General features: G+C 43.0%; 1 protein-coding gene across 1 annotated transcript in view; it reads left to right on the plus strand.

Annotated features, from left to right (window-relative positions):
- SUCLG1 (succinate-CoA ligase GDP/ADP-forming subunit alpha) overlaps nt 1–14,677 on the plus strand; it is a 31,009-nt gene extending 16,332 nt beyond the window's left edge. The window contains exons 4-9 of the mRNA XM_035001183.1: nt 2,801–3,013; nt 3,163–3,220; nt 5,956–6,039; nt 7,984–8,135; nt 12,717–12,905; nt 14,441–14,677. Coding sequence (XP_034857074.1) covers nt 2,801–3,013; nt 3,163–3,220; nt 5,956–6,039; nt 7,984–8,135; nt 12,717–12,905; nt 14,441–14,467 — 723 coding nt within the window. The 3' untranslated portion in view covers nt 14,468–14,677. The remainder of the gene's footprint in view (nt 1–2,800; nt 3,014–3,162; nt 3,221–5,955; nt 6,040–7,983; nt 8,136–12,716; nt 12,906–14,440) is intronic.
- Nucleotides 14,678–19,883: the final 5,206 nt, after the last annotated feature.

Below are 19,883 nucleotides of genomic sequence, written 5' to 3' on the forward strand. Positions count from 1 at the left end.
GCAGCGCACAGGTCAGCATCCCTAACACTGACTGAGAACGGGCTGTTTGCCAGGCACCGTGCCAGGTGCTTCATAGACATTGCTTCATTCAGGCCTCCCCACAACCCCCTGAGGTGCAGGTGCTATCCTCGTCCCCATTCTAAAGACAAGGGTACTGCAAATGCAGAGAGGTTAAGCGTCCTGCCCAAAGTTCATAGCTGCGAAGTGGCAGACTTAGCATGGCTCAGGGTAAGTAGGATGGTGATCCTGCCTGAAAAAAACTGAGCTGTGAAGTCAGATGGACAAATCACAGAGCCCTAGTCTCTTCCCCAAATTGTTGATCTCTTAATACTTTTTAAAGTATTTTGAATGACACTTTAATTCTATGTTACAAAATTAATATGTGCTTATTGTAAAAACTCAGATGATGTAAATGTATGTAAAGTTAAATTTTGTAGTGCTTTCCACGTCTCAGATTTTACCTTTCTAGAGAGCTCATTTAAGCTCCGTGTGTAGTCCTTCATTCTCTTTCTACACTTGCATGAATATATAGAAAAATAAGAGTATTATAAAAGAAACTATGGTATAAAATCTTGCCTATATAATAAAAAAGAATCTAGGAAATAAACTTAGTACTTGGGACTGATGTATTGATAAAAGATGTATCCCTCCCCTCTTCTTAAACATAGTTTTAAGGCACGTTTTAAAGTAGCACATTTTTTTAAAAGTACAAATTTATAGACTTAATCCCTTTTTTGGAATACTAATGTCAAGTTGAAGTTAATTTGTATTCTTGATCCTAAAATGTAGGAGAAAACAAATATTCAAATATGGAATTTTCATTTTACTTTAAACTTGAAAATAACATGTACTATATGTGTGTATGTATGTTTTAGGGGTACTGTATTTTAAAGAGAAAAAAAAAAGTTAAAATCGTATGTTTTGTAAAACAATCATTTAAAGTCTTTTAGTTTTAAATTCTTGGTGTTTCCCTGCACCCCTTAAGTTCTCCTATGGCTGCCTTCATGACCTCAAAATACAGAGAAGAGCTGCTTTCATAATTCCTCTAGGTAGATACGACTTTTTCATGAGCCTTTTTTGCTTTCTTTTAAAGGAAGTTTTTGTTGCTAAGCAACTCATTTATTATTCATCGTGATATAAATAGATACAACATTTGCAGTATTTTGTAAGTTCTCTGACAAATACTATATTTCTCACCTGTTTAGCACTTAGAAAGAGCTTTCTGAATGAGTAGAATGGATACTTTTCATCCTGTATCGCTTGTTAGCACACACCCTGCTGTCATAGTCGGCTTCTGGCAGTATTTGTAGCCTTAAGAGGTAGAAAACTGCAGGATGTATTTTCCAAAAAAATACCTACATGCCTATGATCTGACTCCTTTTGTTTCGAAGCTAGGTTTTTTTTTTTTGTTTGTTTGTTTGTTTGTTTTGGTACCCCCTTCTGTGTTACCACCTTGAACAGAGTTTTTTAAAAAATTATTTTTAACCCCTGGCATTGTTTGTTGATGATCTGTCAGCATCCTTTGACTGTTCTTCTGTCAGTGTCAAGATGCCGTTTTTTATTAGGAGATAGAGAAAGCTCCTCGGTCTCTGAGGATGTGGGGAGTCATTCAGGGATGATTCTGAAAGTCACTGTCTTTTTTTATTTCTGCCCCTTCTAGTTGTACCTGTATGCTCTATAGCTTAGTATCTCTATCCATTGTAAAATCCCATGACATAGCCTTCCAAACGGTTTTGATTTATATCTTGACTAAGTTGTATTTTAACGTTTATAGGGAGGCAGCCTGCTGTCACTGAAAAGAACAGACACTTGGGAATCAGAGATACTTAGATCTGAATCTTGGCTCTGTCACTCACTTCCTAGCTATGTGACCTTGTGTAAGTTATTTACTGTCTTTTGGCCACAGCATCTTGATTTGTAGATGGGGATACTAAGCATACAGGGTTGTGGTGAGGCCTTAACAGGACCTGTCTTGAGCCCTCTTGCAGGGCCGCTCAGAAAACAGGTACTGTCTCTCTTGGAGAGTCAGAGATCACTGACAATCTCAGTCTTCAAGGAGCTTCCATTACATTGGAAGGGATGTGACCACACATAGAGGTGGGTAGGAGACATTGTATTGATACATGTGGAGGGTATGTGGAGACCACGGAGAGAACCATGGTCAAACTGATGGTCTTTAAGTGTTTTGCATTTGTGGGGGGTAATGTAGAGTAGACCCTATTTGGCCCACCACCTCATTCTATGGCCATTTATGCATTTGTATTTATTTTTAATTAACATGCATTTAGAGTAAAAATTGTGAGCGTAAAAACCACATCATTTTTGACGTCTCTTGATCATATTTATCAAGCATGATATGTTTTGAAGGGGTGTTTGAGAGCTGAGTTCTGAGGCTCAGCGGCTTACTCATCTCTTTTCTCCCTGGGAGGTATAGGGTCTTTGGTACTGAGTAGGTGATACAGTGTCTTGTAGGGCAACAAAACAAAACATGGCCACAGGAAGGAGAGGACACAAACGCAAATCAGGCAGTGCTTTCAGCTTTCCTGACATCCCGTCATGTCATCTGAGGGAACCTTTCAATTCAGAGTGGCAGTCCACGGAGTGGGGGGCAGAGGGGAGGCCCAGCTTGGTTCTGCTCTTTTCTGACAGTGCAGTAAACTTGCTAATGGGAAGAATGAAGACATCCAGTGTCTCCTGGTGGTGCCCTTTCCTGATCCCAAGACATTATTAAAATCATGGTACTGAATGCATTTTACAGTGTTTACAACGTAACCCATAATGAAGGGCTTCATGGTTTCAGGCCAAACAAGAGACAGGAGCGACAGCTTCTGTCATTTATGTTCCTCCTCCTTTCGCTGCTGCTGCCATCAATGAAGCCGTCGAGGCGGAAGTGCCCTTGGTCGTGTGCATTACTGAAGGTATCCCACAGCAGGACATGGTACGGGTCAAGCACAAACTGCTGCGCCAGGGAAAGACGAGGCTGATCGGGCCTAACTGCCCTGGAATCATCAATGTAAGTGTCACAAAAACAGGCCTGGATTTAGGCTTTCACAAGCCTAAGTAGCTTTGAATCAGTCCAAGTGTGTTTGTGTGCATGACCTACTAGTTACTGGTTGCTGTGTGTTTTTTTCACTTTTCTGAAACTGATTTCCTTTCCTTCAGCCTGGAGAATGCAAAATCGGCATTATGCCTGGCCATATTCACAAGAAAGGAAGAATTGGTGAGTATTTTTCCTATAGATTAAAAAAAAAATTCTTTGCTCTAAGCTCAAAATTCACCGAGAGAATTTATGACTGTGCAAATCTAATTCATTTTAATTAACTGTAGTGGAATTTACCAGGGAATTCTGTAGTGAATCAGTTCTGTATCCTGAATTGGAGGGGATTAAGAATCCATAAAAATTCTGCAGAGTCAATGAAGCTATTTTTTGGAGTTTTTAAAGATTCTTTTCCTGCTCAGCATGCTGTGGATTCTTCCATGTGTTTGCATGTATCAATAGTTCATTTCATTTTACTGTTAAGTAATATTCTATTGTGTGATTCTGTCACCATTTGTCCAAACATTTGGGTTGTTTCCAGGTTTGGATCATTATGAGTAAGGCTAAGGTGACATTTGTGTATAGGTCTTTCTGTGGACACATTTTCATTTCTCTTGGGTAAAATACTTAGGAATAGAATCAGTAAGTCATAGGTTTGAAGTATGTGCAACTTTTTCTACGAAGTGGCTATTCATTTTACATTTCCACCATCAGTGTATGAAAGTTCCAGTCTACATCTTCACAAACAGTATTCTCAGTCTTTAATTTTAGCCATTCTGCTAGAAGTGAAATGGTGTCTCATGGTTTTCATTTGAGTTTCCCTGATAACTAATGATGTAGAGCACTGTCTCATGTGCTTATTGGCTATCTATATATCTTCTTTTGTGAATTAGCGGTTCAGGTTTTTGCACATTTTTTTATTGGGTTGTCTTTTTATTGTTGATTTCTATAATCCTGTCTTCAAATGAGTTTGCCCTCTAGGATATCACAGACTTTCTCAAAATGTCTTGTGAAAATTCTGCTACTTGTTTAGTTGCTTGAGGAAATAACCAAAGTAACATTGTGGGGGTGAAGAGGAACTCATTATCAGCTGGCATAGATGAAAGTCCTGACTGCCTACTTGGCCTTCTCTTTCACCAATCTGGCTGGCATGTTAGGGTACCTCAGTGCAGCCTCCTAAATGTGGAAGTCTAGGAGACCCTTTTGGCCTTTGCCCATGGGAGTGAGGGTGGAGGCACAGTTATTTTCTGTAGTGTTCAGTTGATATAGAGTGGTTCTTGTCTCAAAAGTTTTCTGTTTTGGGGCACCTGGGTGGCTCAGTCAGTTCAGCGTCTGGGATGCTAGCTTCTTTCACTCCATATCTGGGATGCATGAGGCAAAAGAAAACCCAAGGGGCTCACCAGTGTATCATTCCTCGAGTCTCGAGGTCCCTAGCCACTTTGCCTTCTTCATCTCTTAGTGATTTCTTGTATTTATTTTATATATAATGCCCAGGGCTTTTAGTTGTACTTAACAGGAAGAATAAAGGAAAATACTTCTACTTTTCAGAAGCAGAAGTGTCCTTGTGATGGGTATTTTTAAGTGATAACCTTTTATACTATATATACTTTAAGAATGACAGGAGTAATCTACCCTAAAAACACAACTTTCATTACCTTCAGTGTATGTAGTTTACAATTATGTAATTTACATATCATTTATATAATCAGATGAAAGCCCCTTAAAAGAATGATAACATCCTGGTGTTAGTATTCACTTGTTATTATACTGATCCATCACCAGACTAGAATAAATCAAATAGTTGTTTTTCTGAGTAATCTAGGATGTTGAGTGGACACCTTAGACCACAGTCGTACCACAAGAATCAAGTAGGAGGAGTGGAAAGGAGACTAGACAATCGTACACAAGATGTACAACTAAGAAATTGCCAACTATACTTTGTTTAAACAAAGCTAAATGTATGAGTACGTAGGTAGGTAGGTATTAACTACCCAACCTTCTCAGTTATGAAAGGTCCCACAGAGGAAGGACTGTAGTAAGGAGACAGTATGTAGATGGAAAGAAAGCTCGGGGAATTAAGGAAAAACTGATGAATGAGATAGATGGGAGATGGTGGTAGTGATTGTCATTTGTCATGAATTAGGGTCCAGTGATTGAATGGCCTTAAAATTCTTGAAATTAGGTCTGCTTAAGAGGAAGGTTGTACTCCATTGAAGGGTTTTCAGTTTTGAGCCATTTCAGTATTGAGCTGCTTCTGGGTGGGATCTGTGTTCAATACTGGGAACACAGGAGTGGGGGAAGCAGTCTTGTTTAAGTCCCTGGAGGTTATAGTATAGCAAGGAAGACACAGAATCTTAAACACCATTGGTGGTCTCTTACTGAACCGGATGATGAGAGAACAGTATTTGTATTTGAGGAATCAGGAAAGACTTCAAAGGAAAGTGGCATTTGAGGAGGTGAGGGGCTCTGTTTTAGGCAGAACCAATGTGACTAATCGGGAAATAAATTGGTTTCACTAGGGTAGGGAAATAATGGGAAACAAGTCTGGAGAGGTAGGCTGGCACTGTGCTGGGCTGCGGAGTCGGAGCAGGGTTCCGTGTGGAACAAGCAGTCCTCACTGAGTGACAGCCCCCGCTGTCTGGTGAAGTTAATCTAAGAGAGCAATCAAACAGTGTTTATAGGGTACTGTCTAGCAGTGCCAGGATACACACACATCTTTCTATTTGACCAATGGGTGCAGAGAATCTGGTTACATATACCCGAATTCATGGTGAGAAGTTAGGTACTTATGCACTGATCATACACTTGTTGATTTGGATGACAAATTGTGGAATGGATTTTTTTATGTATTTGTATCTGTAACATGATAGTCTATGATATGAACACAATCTGTTATTTTTAAATTCTCTTCCTTTAAGGTATTGTGTCCAGATCTGGCACCCTGACTTACGAAGCGGTTCATCAAACGACACAAGTTGGATTGGGGCAGTCTTTGTGCGTTGGTGAGGGATTTTTGATTGAATCATTCTATTATAATGCAGTATCTTCATTGAATGAGTACAGTAATAATTATTGTTTTGGTTATTTACAAGAGGTTTTGATAATCATTTTATTAAAAAAAGATGTTATGATCTTAAATTTAATTAGTTTGAGTGTGAAGCACCACCGTATATTTTAAAGATTCATGGTCCAAGGTTTGACTGGCATGTTGAGGAACAAGCATCGTGGGACACGTGACCCCTGAAGAACCTTGGTGCCTGAAAACATCACTTCCTTCACTTATTGTGAAGAAATGGTTCTTCACATTAGGGCTTTGGTTACTATAATTATCATTTTGTTATCATTATAAGCTATCATTCAGTGCCTCCCAGTAACTGAATTCTTTGCCATTTGTCATCTCATTCTTAAGGCAACCCTCTGACGCACTTCTGAGCTGAAAAGTTGTCCTACTATAGCTTTATTCATGAGAAAAAATCTATGTTGACGACGGTTGAGCTCCCCAGAACTTCTCTTTTTGCCACATTATATTGCCTATCACTTTTAAAAGTAAAAAGGTTTTACATTTTAAAATAATTTTAGTATTTGTTGCTAGATGCAAGGCAGATTTCTCATTTTTCTAAATATTTCTTGAAATTTTTAGAATAACTTTTAAAAGCCTTTCAAAAATAGCTTTTCATAATAAATTATAAAATCAAGCCCTGGACTATTTTTATTAGGATTCAGAACCCTAAAATCAATATTGGAAATAGTAATTGAGCTTCTCTATGTACATTTTTTTTTTTTAAAGATTTTATTTATTTATTTGACAGAGACGCAGCGAGAGAGGGAACACAAACAGGGGGAGTGGGAGAGGGAGAAGCAGGCCTCCCGCCGAGCAGGGAGCCCGATGCAGGGCTCGATCCCAGGACCCCGGGATCATGACCTGAGCTGAAGGCAGATGCTTAATGACTGATGTACAAAGCGCAGCCTTAGCGACAAAGTAACTTAGTGTGATGGAGAATAAGAAAAGGTTTGAAACAGAATTGCAAAATTCATATTCCCCAGCTTCTGTTTTTAATTTGTAAATTGTTAATACTAATGCCCATTTCACAGAGAGGCTGGAAGAATTAGGAAATGGCAGGTCTAACGTGCGCTGGGGCGTAGTATTTGACACACAGTTGGCACTCAAATGCTGCTTCTCTTCCTCAACTTCGTTCTTCAGAGGTGCACTGAAAAGTAGGAAAAAAAAGTAGGAAATCAATCCTGCCTTCAGTAAGTTTATAATGTAAAAATATGAGACTGGTGCGCAGCCGGCTGCACTCAGAGGGCAGCTTTATAATGTAAAAAAAAAACAAAAAAAAGTGGCAGCCAGTCTGTTGGGAGCATTTCCTTTACTATCCAAGTACTTGTCCTTAAATGTTTGTGTTTGTGGTCATCACTCACCCTGGATCTAAGGGAAGAGGGGTCAATGCACCCTCAACTCTGTCCCTCATTGGGACTTGTGTCTTAAAAACTTGTGTGTGGTTTCTCTGCAATGCGCCTCATCTAATAGTTACTTTGTGCAAAGACATTCATGAAATGTTTAATCAGAGAAGAGAAAATCTTGCTTGTTTGCTTGCAACATGAACGCAGTTTTTCTTAAAACGCCCATTTTAAAAGAGTTGTTTGGGAATAATTTCATGGGAGGAAAGAAACTTGATAAAAGAGCTAAAACAAAAAGAAGGTTGTCGTTGTGAATATCCAAAATCAACCACCATTTAGCATTCATGTAATAATGAGAAACAGAAATAAATGTAGCACTTTGTGTTTTTTTTAAAATGTTAAATACAAGAGTGATGATACATTTTAAAACATTGGTGAGAGGGGGAGGCAAAATAAGAAATGGGTTGAAACAACATTTCTTGGCCTAATTTTTCTGGTTCATCCTTAAATTTTCAGCTGGTGGTGATACTCTTTGACTTTTTCAGGCATTGGAGGTGATCCTTTCAATGGCACAGATTTTATTGACTGCCTTGAAATCTTTCTGAATGATCCAGCCACAGAAGGCATCATATTGATTGGTGAAATTGGTGGTAATGCAGAAGAAAATGCTGCAGAATTTTTGAAGCAACATAATTCAGTAAGTTTGGGTTTGGGTTTGGAAAAGTACAGCTCTTCACATACAATAGGCACTTCCTGAGCCAGTCACTGCTGTGCGACTGTTGAATCTTCCTCTCCTGACATTGCCTCCGTTCCGTCTTCATCCTCTCTATCCTCTTGGTTTTTCTCCTGTTTCTTCTCATCTTAATTTTCCCCTGGATTTACTTTCTGTGGCCTGTTCCTTAAGTGTGAGTGATTCTTGGATATAAACATCATACTTCATGTAGTTTCCAAGGCAGAAACCTCAGAAGCATCTTTTACTTCTGTCTCATCACCTGTTTCCACTCAGTTACCAAGATCGGTCCTCAGTAGTATGTGGAGATTCAGAGCGTCGTCTGTAATTCGTCCCTCTGCTCTGGTTTGAGCTGCCGTCTTCTCTCCCCTGGACCATGTCAGTAGTTTCTTCTCGATAATCTCTACTCCCGTTCCTCAGCCACCACCCCCTCCTTCTCTCTCAGGCCATCCTGCTCACGGCCACCCAGATCACCTGCCCTTCTGAAACACAGACATGGGCACCTCATACCCCCTAGTTTTAGACCATAACAGTTTCCCATTACATGTAGGATAAAGTGTGGACTTAGCATCATATTCCAGTCCCTACACACCTCCCTAGCCCTCTGCACATCCATGTCTGACTTGCCAGTTGTTCTCATTCTCACTTGCCCTTGCTTATTCCTTCTTCGAGGCATGCTTAATATCCAACTCTCGCTCTAGTCTGTATCATGGACAACAGGAACTGGTACCTTGGTGCCCAGACCAGTCACCTGGCACATTAGACACCAGTAAATGGTGGATAAGGAAAGGATAATGTAGATCGTCAGAAGTTTGGGGTGAAATGTTACTAGAGTCTGTTAAATTCAGAAAAGTTGTAAAGTTTGAAATGTAAGTAAAAATTGACTTCTTTTTAGGAAAGATTTAGGTTAATGTGACATTATGCTATGTTTCAAGTGAATTTTAAAATGTATTTAGGCCCAACTCTGGATCCCTTGAATAGCTTAGAATTTAGTGGGGAAAGCTAAGTATATACATTTTATTTCATTTGGCACATGATTTCCTATTCCTGGTTAGTTCTTATCAGATGAATTTTTATTAAGAACCTACTGTGTACAAGATTCTAGGTTGAACAGACGACATAAAACACTTAGCACAGTACCTGGCACAGAGTGAAAACTCAGTAATGTTATCTGCTGCCACCATTACTATTTTTATTATTATTATCATTATAATGACAATACTTATTTGTAAAAGTGGTGTTGTCTAATCTTGACTCTTTGAGTAAGATGCTTTTGTCCTTTTATGAATAAGGCGACTGGCACAGAGAGGTTACTAACTTGCCAGTGGTAGGTATACAGCAAATGAACTAAGGGTGGGATCCATCCCAGGTCGGCCCGACGTCTCCATTGCACCATGGAGGGAGCAGGAGTCGGATGGCAGGGGTTCAGGAAAAGGGTCACCAGCCCTGGGCCTCTGCTCGGACTATACTGACGTCATCCTAACTGGTCTGTTTCTCATCATTTCTGTATCCTATTTTCAGACCATACTTCTTCATAGTCTTTTTCATTGTATTTTTCTCTGCTTAAAGAATTTCAAGTGACTCTTCTTTGTTAATAGGACAGAATATAAACTTCTCTGACATTCTAGGTTTATCAAAATCTTATTTCCTTCTAGTGCAGTATTCCTTTTCTGAGTATGGAGACAGGGACAAGTAGAAATTAGTACCACTTAAATATGACATGCTCCTAACTCTCCAGGGCCCATGAGTGAATGAATAAGTGACTTGTAGAGTTTTTTCTTTTTAATTCTGTACACAGTAGATGCTGGGCATACAGAAATAAGTGAGAACATAGTTCCTGTGTTTAGGGAATTCATAGTTTAGGAGGGGAACACACGGGAAGTAAGTTACAGCTGCTGTACTTAGTGTAGTAGTAGGAACTTGTCAAAGGCACAGCTCTGACGTCACTGAACAGAAGATGATCCACCACGAGGGCATTTGTGGAGACTGTGGGAGGAAGAGTCAGAAAGGTTTATGGGGGAAGAGGAGGCTTGAGCTAGGTTTCAAAGTTAAGTAGAAATTGGCCAGGTGTCCAAGGAGGGTGGGGAACATTCTCTGCAGAGGAACAGGCAGAGCAGCCTGGAATTACTGGAAGACGAGCAGGAGGAATGGTGGGAGATGAGGCTGGGGTAAGCAGTGTCAGACCAAGCAGACCCTGGCATGCTGGCCCCGTAACACAGGTCTGGGCAGTGGAAGCAACTGTTCTAGATCATTCGCTGGCACATACTGTTAGAAAAACCAAACCAAACCAAAATCCTTTAAGACTATCCTTGATGAAGCAGTAAAAAGTATTAATTTTATTAAATCCTGACCCATGAGTCAGTGTTTTGTGATGAAGTGGGAAGTAAAGCATCTTCCCAGTTGAGTAGTGAGCTGAACTAGCTGCTTTTTTTTTTTTATGGAACACTAATTTTACTCTCAAGAACGATTGGCAGACAAACTGGTTGTTCAGACTGGGGTATTTGGCAGACCTTTTGTCAGAAATGAACAGAGTGAACCTGCCATAGCAAGGAAAACAACTCACAGTATTTGTTGACAGTGATAAAATTTGAGCTTTCAAGTGAATATTCCTATTTCGGGAAAGTTGATTCTGCCACTGAGCTTGATCACTTCCTCCTACTAAAGACTTTGATTAAACCTGATAATGATGACTATCATTTGTTGATACTGAATAATGAAATGTATCAGCATTAGAAGATATACATAACTCAGTAACCTATATTTTTCATCTGACCAATGAATGTTACAAAATTATTATAAGTAAAAGATCCATTCAATGTATTTTAAAGTAACAAAGGACAGAAAGTTCAATGCTATGGTGTCAGATTCCAACATTGCAACTAACCTTTAAGAAATTACCACTTGAAGAGGTTGGTGTAGTATCAAAGAAGAATATCCACAATTATCTGACAGGTTATTAAAATTCTTCCCCTTTTCCAACCATGTATGTGTGTGAGCCCAGATTTTCTCTTGGTTCAGCCAAAATAACATACTGTAATAGATTGAATGCAAAAGCAGATACCAGAATCCATTTGCCTTTTGTTACATTTGACATTCAGGAGTTACAAAAATGTAAAATAACACCACACTTCTTACTAGAATGTTTTTTAGAATAGTTTTTAAGTTTTTATTTTTAAATGAACGCTTACATAATTTCTTAGTTTTCATTTCTAATACAGGAAATATCAGATATGATCTACATAAACAATAGTTCTTTGGGATTCTCAATCATTTTTGTGAGTGTAAGGGGTTCTAAGACCAAGTGATTTGAGAATTGCTGGCTGAGGGGAAGGTGATGGTGCCTGAGTGAAGGCACTCAGGTTCCATTTGTGTTCAAGTTCTGCTTTGTACAGGCCTCTCTGGATACCTTGCTGCCTCTGGACTCCTATGATGAACATGATATTTTCATTCACTGTGAAATTTAGCCATATATTCAAAAAACTTTTTGGTATTTCTTTTTTTAAAGATTTTATTTATTTATTTGAGAGAGCGGATGAGAGGAGAGAGAGAGCACATGAGAGGGGGGAGGGTCAGAGGGAGAAGTAGACTCCCCGCCGAGCAGGGAGCCCGATACGGGACTCGATCCAGGGACTCCAGGATCGTGACCTGAGCCGAAGGCTGTCGCTTAATCGACTGAGCCACCTGGGCGCCCCTTTTTTGGTATTTCTTAACTAATCGATAATATATTATTTCTTTGACTGTATTTTAAGTCTAGAGCACAGGAATCCTTATATTTCCTATGTGGATTTTTATTTTTAACCTCAGAATCTAGTACAGTGCTCTTTATCTACATAGACGTTGTGTATTAGCATGGATTCTTATTAAATAAAACCAGTCGTGATCTTCCTTAGACTTCACAGAACTTCAGAGGAGAAAGGACCCTTGGCCATCATTCTGGTTTAGCTATTTCATTTCATAGATGAGGAATCAGAGGTTTACAGAGCTGATGTGCCTTGACAAGGTCAACTTTAGCCAACAGAAGATTGAATCTGGCGACTTCCAGTCCTGCGACTTCCAGTCCTGCATCTTTTCCAATATACCTTCCCACCTCACCTTTTCCTTCTAGCATATTTATTATAGGTAAACTAATAATGAATTAAGACATAAAATCAGGTTGAAATAAAACAACCTCATCTAGTGTCTTAATTCAGTATTATCACAAATTACATAACATATGTTTTCAAGTGTGCTTTTGTTTGTCAAACGGGAGAACCACACATATATTTGTAAAATAGCTTGTGGCCAGTGAAGTTGACATTTAATATCTAAATAGACAAAAACTTTGCTCAGGATTGTTTTCCCGAGTTTGTATGAAAAGCTGAGTCATCTCAAAGGTGAATGCAGTCAGTGGTTTCGATTATAATAGCTTCACGTGTGTGTTGATTTTCTCAGTGGGGATGAGTGGTGGGCCCTGCCCAGGCCATTTGGCATTTCCCTTCGGAGCTGTGAATTTGGAAGTCCAGTTTTGGGCAACTTCTTCATTAGAATGTTTAAAATATCACTTTCCAGGGTCCCAAGGCCAAGCCTGTGGTGTCCTTCATCGCTGGTTTAACTGCTCCTCCTGGCAGGAGAATGGGTCACGCAGGGGCGATTATTGCTGGAGGAAAAGGTGGAGCCAAAGAGAAGATCTCGGCCCTGCAGAGTGCGGGAGTTGTGGTCAGCATGTCTCCTGCCCAGCTGGGAACCACCATCTACAAGGTGAGCTGTAACAGTGGCCCGAGTGCTCTGAAGTTACAGTCCTTGTAGCGCGGGGCCACACTGGGTGCCCAGAAACCCTCGTCCTTTATTCTGGGTCTTACTGTTTCTTTCTTTCTGCTGTGCAGCTTAGCAGTCTCTAGCAGCTCCTTTCATGTCCCAGGGTCCTCATTGGGCATGACCGGGAATAACGTTCTGATTTTTAAAAACTTACTTCTTTCAACTTTGGAATTTGCTCTTTTGTGGGGGGGCAAAATATGATCTACAAGAAAGTGTTTCAGAGGCCATAAGTGCCATGAATTCCATCTGGGGGTAGTGCAGCGCATTGCATTTCTTTTTTTTCACTGAGGGCCTTTGAGATAAAGCTACCCTGATCCCCATAGGTTTCTGTTTCTAGGGAGAGGGGCTGAGTGACAAATGAAAACGGGATGATGAGGGAGTTGATGGGGAGCGGGGAAGGGAGATCAAAAGAAGAGGGTGGGGGTTTCCAGCCTGTAGCTTCTGGCCCTGGCTGTGTTGGGATGCCATTGTTTGCAGGTCGGAGGAGCGACTTCTTAACCATCTGCTTTGCTTTTCCTTTTTAATAGAACATTATGGTTTAAAATGTTCTAAATGGCTCGGTATCTTCTATAATCTCTTTGCAGTGAGTTTTAGCCTGTCTCTTTAAGTGATCGTTTAAAGCTCTCTTTCTTTTTATTTTTATGATGGTTATAGCTTTGACAAAAAAGCAAAGCAAAAACCAGACATAGGCATGTTGAGAACAGGCACAAATTTGTATCCCCAGGAGGGAACCATGTTTTGGCTCAATCTTTTTCGCCCTTGCCTTGCTCCTTGTTTTATTGAATCTTTGCATGATCCTGTCTTTTGAAATAAGACACTATGTGCCACAGTTCTGGGTGGTTAGTGAGAGTGTGTCAGGGGGTTGGGGGCAGGAAAGTGGGGGGAAGCAAATGCTTACACTCACTTTGGAGACGTGCATTACCATTTTGCTCCAGTAAGTGGCAGCAGGCAACTACACTTCAGTTGTAGTCTGATGACAATCTGGAGAGATGTGATTTTCACTAGTGTTTCCTTTTCAGATATTTCTGAGGTGCTTGACATTCTGTTCAAATCTTAACTGAATCTGCGTTTAGTCTCTTTCTTGGAGAAACTAAGCAAAGCTATTTCCATTGCCTTATTAAAAAGGCCAGTGTGGTTCACTTGTGGCCTTGAAGGGTTTGCATAAGTAGTCAAGTTTGTCAGCTCTTAATAATAATACTGCCGTAGAAAAATAAGTACAGTTCAAAGCCTCTCGGCCTCTGTGTTTGGGGAACATAAAGTTGAGGCTCTGCCTCTGGTTCGTGAAATTCAAGCTGACACAGCCTAATTTGAAAGCTCTTCTGTTGTGTTCAAGCACCCTCATCCTGGTCCATTTCACTTCTGTAATTTTTGGTTGTTCAAAGGGTCCTAAAGATAAGATGTTTCAGAATCACTTTGACCGAGAATGTAATTTGAATCTTAAATCTTTTTTATCACCTCTCTGTTCCCTGTTTCTGAAGGAGTTCGAAAAGAGGAAGATGCTATGAAAGAGAAAAGAAGTTCCCTAAACCTGTGGCGGGATTATGGAAATGTGCGGCAGCAGCGATTTGCTCCTCTTGTCCCTCACTGTCAGCCTGGGTACCTGTCGCTGCTTTGTCAGTAGCACGAAGTCAAAACAAGGCTCAGAATGTCCAACATCGGGATGTCTCCACCTCATCGTGTAACACACAGCCAGTAAACCTACCGTTTGATTTGAATATGCTCTTGGAGCTTTTTATTGTTTCGACGAGGGGGGGCGGAGGGAGAGTGGGAGAAATGGAGGGGGGGGTGTTGTGCGGGTTTTAATGGGCTCTGCAGAGAACATTGTAACAAAACTCTGGAGAGAACGAGGCTGTAAAAATGTCAGTATGGCAGTGGTCTAATGATCTCAGGCGTAGAGTGACTTCACTTCCCCTTTGAATCGGTTTTCCCACGTGTCTGTGTGCGGCACTATCTTGCAGGGCAGTTTGGAGGGTTGGAGCGTGTAGTAAGGCAACTTAATTGTTGTCCACACCACCGGCCTCGCGGCCCCGGCGGGATTCCAGGCAGAAGCTCACCTGTGCTTCAATCGAGAAATGGAAGGTTTTCAGTAATGCTGTGTTTTTCTGTGGTTCTGCAGAGGTTCTGTGTTCTTCTGTGGTTCTCTCCCCTTCCCCATCCAGAGCCTGCTTTTCTTTGCTTGAGATTTAAGACATCTGCTGCAAAAACCCCAGGACAGCGGTTAGCCATTCTACTTCGGTTTAAAAGGGAGCTTGTTAACAAGAACCAATTCCAGTGGATATTCTCACATTGTGTAACTGCCCTGAAGGAAACAAACATTGTATTAGGGAGAAGCCCTGAAGAAAGACTGTTTGGGGAGGCCTTCCTGGGGAGGGGCTATGAGCTGGGACCTGGAGGCTGAGAAGGTACCAGCCACGCAGCAGGCCGAGCGCCCAGGCAAAGGCAGGGAGAGGGGAAGAGCTCACTTTGAGGAGGTGAAGGAACGCTGGGTCTTTGGGGCAGTGAGCCCTGGGAGGGGCTGGAGGAGATTTTGGGGGGCTGGGGGGACAGAGGTGCTTTTGGAGCTCCCATGAGCATGCCCAGGCTGCTGAGGGCACAGATAGCAGGTGTCAGGCACAAAAAGATTCTGCCTGGACCACGGGACACAGGGTGATGGGCTTTGGGGCAGATAGTCTTTAGTTCCTGCTCACAGCTGTTTCCTCATCTTGAAAGTGGGGACAATGACCCCCATCCCGCAGGTACCTCACAGGATGTATGAGGCTGCTCTTGGCACTGCTCATAAGCTGAACTCGCCTCCTGCTGTGCTGAGCTCAGCCCAGGCTGACACCCATCGCTAGGGAGGAAGGCACTTACTGTCTTCGTGGTTGGCACCCCTACCCCAAGGTCCCTACAAAGCAAACATATCCTTCTTTTGTCTAACTGAGGCTTTGTGACAGGAGCACAATTCAGATGAGGGGCAGGTGAGCCTACCAGAAGAGATGCTTTTGAGGGTCCACTCCTGATTCCAGGCTGCTCTGGGCCTGGCTCAGCCCCCTGTCCTGTCCCCTGAACATCCATCCCAAGATAACACCTCTTGCCTCACAGCTCTGTTCCTGTTGCCTACCCCAGCAAACTCAGTGCCCTCTTGACCCTTTCTTCTCTCTCCCACCCCCATCCTCCCTCTCCCACACCTCTCTCCACCCCTCCCAGGGCCTTGTGAAACCACTCCCTCCTGGCCATCTCTCCCCTCTCCCCTCCCGCCGCCACCACCACCTCTGGTCCCAGCAGCTCAGACAGCAGCGGGAGAGATACTTGGTTCTGTTTTCTTTGATTTCATTTTTACAAAGCCAAGAATGAAAGTCCCGCTCATGACCCCAGTGCATTCTTTTTGGAAGTGGGGGGAGAGGGAGAATCTTAAGCAGTCTCCATGCCCAACGTGGAGCCCATGCGGGGCTCGATCTCATGACCCCGAGATCATGACCTGAGCCGAAATCAGGAGTCAGACGCTTAACTGACTGAGCCACCCAGGTGCTCCCCCAGTCCATTTTTTAAAAACTATTGTTACAGAAACTTTGAAGCACTTACAGAACAGTTATGGTAAAATAAGGAACCCCTTCTACCCATCACCCAGCTTTGAAAATTATCAACATTCTGCTATTCTGCTATTGTCCTAGGATCTGTACCTCCAGTAACCCCTTACCCCCAGGACTCCCAGGGCTATTGTTACAGTTGTTTGGTGGAGGCAAAATGTACTTACGCTGAAATGGATCAATCTTAACCGAACACATCTGACAAACGGATGAAACTATGGTACCACATTCTTCTCAGGACACAGAAGATTTCCATCCTCCCAGAAAGTTCCATTCTGGCCTACGCAATAGGTGTACGGTATTCATCTTAGATTAGTTGTGTCTGTCCTAGACATTTATATGAAGGGAGTCTTTTAGTTTGCCATCTTACATGTTGGCCTCTTTCAGTCAGCATAATGTCTGTGATGTTCACCGGGCCAGTGTGTGTGTCCACAGTTCATTCCCACTTACTGCTGGCTTCTACTCCCTTGCATGGATTCTGCCACAATACGTTCCTTTTCCCTCTATTTTCTGAAATGGACCAGGGTGAAGAAATGTACCACCGATGAAGCTGGAGAAGTAAAATCAGAAGAGATCTTGAAGGCCAAGTGAAGACTTTTGCACTTTATTCCCCAGAGCAATGAAAGCTCTTGAAGAGTTTGAAGTGGCAGCATCTGCATTTTTGAGAATGCTTCCTGGCTCCTGTGTGGATGCAGGAGAGCACTCAGCAGTTTATTGCATTAATGCCGCTGAGGGCTGGTGGTTTCTTGGGCCAGAATGGTGGCAGGAGGGGGAGAAGAGGGTGGCTGCTCCGGTCTGAGAGATCTGTAAGGAGTGAACTGGACAGTACCTGGTGAGTCATTGGACTTAGGCGGGGAAGGATGAGAGATGAGACAGCCGGTCAGTTTCCAGCTTGAGCAGTGCGACAGCTGAGGCTCTGGCTTGATAGAAAAGGAGGAAACTCGAGAGGAAGTATTGAATTTGACATTTCCCTCAGGGTGACAAGGCCAAGTAAACCACGGTACATGTAAGTTCTGGGCACCCCGGCTTGTCTTTGTGTATGAGTCACAGAAGCGACAGGAGTGATGGTGAGCATCTAGGGAAAGAGAAGGAAAGGCCTGGGCCACCCCATCTCAGCATTTCCATGCCATCGGGACGTCAGACACGGAGATGGAGCTCAAACATAACTGCATGAAGAATGGTACAGCATGCCTTCTAGACAACATGGCCATAAACTAGAGGTCCTGTTTGATGCTAAATCCTCCTGTGCAGAGTTCAGACTCCCAAGACCGGTCGGGGAGTGGGAGCTCAGTGATCATCCCATGAGTGCAGTCCTTCCTGTCACACATCTTTATGAGAATTTTCAAGGGAAAATTGAGCTGATGACGTGAAGGTTCCAAATTTCCTTTGGAATCCGTGGATGGCAAATGCCAACTATGGCATATAAGGGGGCACCCGGGAGGGCTTTATCATCCTGAACTGTGCTTTTGAGAGGAACAGAAACATTTTCTCGGAGCTATGAGGATTTACCAGGCTTTGCCTCTGTTTTCAAAGTGGCATTCGTCCTAAATGTTACATATTTGAATTGCAAGGCCTGGGCCGGGGAGTAGGGAGGTGAGGGGGCAGGGCCTTGTGGAGAATTTGGAAAGTGATGGGAAATCAGTACTGATATCACAGAAAGCAGTTGGGACATTTTTTTGTTTCCCAAGAGAAAGCTGAGCGGTAAATGGATGATAAGGTTAACTGGAAATGATGACCATTTATGACCCCAGATCCCTTGTTGAATCCAATGATTGGAGCCCTGGGCTTAAACTCTTCCCTGAGGCTTTCTTTCTTTCTTTCTTTCTTTCTTTCTCTTTTTTTTTTTTGCGTTTGTATTTTAATGTTAAGCTTTTGGAGAAGGAACTTTACAGGGAAATTGCAGAGTTCTTTATACCCTCCTCCTTGAAGCCAGTCTATCCTATGCAAGCAGCTCATACCTGCTGGCTAGAAAGTTGAGCATGATTCCAATTGGCAAGGCTCTTGCAGCCCTTTTGCTTGTTTCAGACCAGGTTGGTTCATTTGGTTCTGTCTTCTCCGGGTCCTGACCTTCTGGCCCTGCATCTCCTACCTTGATTCCTGGTTTTCTCCCAGACTGGGCATTAGAACATGTTCTCTCATGTATTTGAACTTTGGTTCCCCTCAGTGGATTTTGGCTTGGACATCCCATTGGCTTTTAGCACTCTGCACCCTGGGTGGTCCCTGGGAGGCGGCTGACAGATGGCACATTCAAAAGTGAAGTGCCCTGGGATCAGAAAGAGCGAGAAGCCATTACCACATTTACGCCTGAATTAGCAAGGAGAGGAAGCTGTTTTCCCAAGGTGAGACCAGCAGCTCTGTGAGAGGGCTCCAGGCAGGTGCTGTGGCCCTGAGGAGGGGATCCCAAACCACTGCCTAGGTCAAGACCTGACATGGTAGACGTGAGGGGAATGAATGTCCTGATCTCACACCCCTCCTGTCCTCTCTCTCCTGCCAGTACGAGGCCTGGCTCCACCCACCTGGAAGGCAGGGGTGGGCAAGCCCAGATGATGCCATGCAAAGTGCAGCCTCCTGAGGGCACAGAGCGGAGCTGAGCAGGGCAGATGGAGAAGGGACACGGAGGGGGTCCATGGAGAATCACGGTTTTACCCACCCCGGCTTCACACTGGGACAATATCCCAGCCCAGGCAGCAGCAAGTCCATTTTGGTGGGAAATTGACGTTAGGTACAGTAGCAGATCAGCATGGGCACGTTTGGGGCAACACCCGACAGCGCCAGGGAAACTTTTAGTGGAATTTTGCATTTTACCCTAAGTAGTATTCCCCAGGGAAAAGTTAATTGTTTGTTTGCTCTCTAAAGTGTGGGAAGATAAAGGGGCATTTTTGGTGGGTAGGCCATGATATCGGGTTTGGTGAGTGTCCCATGAGACACGTGAAGCAAGCTTTCGGATGTTCAAGGAAGGGAGGCTGTAGGTGCAGATGAGCACCCTGGGGCCCGGGAGGTGAAGGGCCTGGGACCTGGGACGGGAGAGGACAGGAAGCTGGGCCAATGCAGTGTCTGCAGAGAGTCCAGGACTCCTGCTCTGTGGTTTCCCAGAGTCTGGAAGCAACGGTGCAGTCGTGTGCTCCTTGGTCCCAGGCTGCTCTCTGGCTGGTTCGCCGGAAATCACCTGGCACGGAGTGGTTTGCCCAGAGCACAACAGGCAGGGCAGGACTTGTACCTGAGGCTCAGAAGCAGGTGACCCTGGCCCAGGAAGAATTCCCTTCTTGGGGGTTCCAGACAGTTTGTCATTGTCCCTTGCCTCTCAGATGACACAGAGCTGCTGTAATGGAAAAGATCTGAAGAAAGATTGACCTAG

Source organism: Mirounga leonina, unplaced genomic scaffold (genome assembly GCF_011800145.1).
Source record: "Mirounga leonina isolate KUSES-001 unplaced genomic scaffold, KU_Mleo_1.0 Mir_125, whole genome shotgun sequence".
NCBI classification, from domain to species: domain Eukaryota; kingdom Metazoa; phylum Chordata; class Mammalia; order Carnivora; family Phocidae; genus Mirounga; species Mirounga leonina.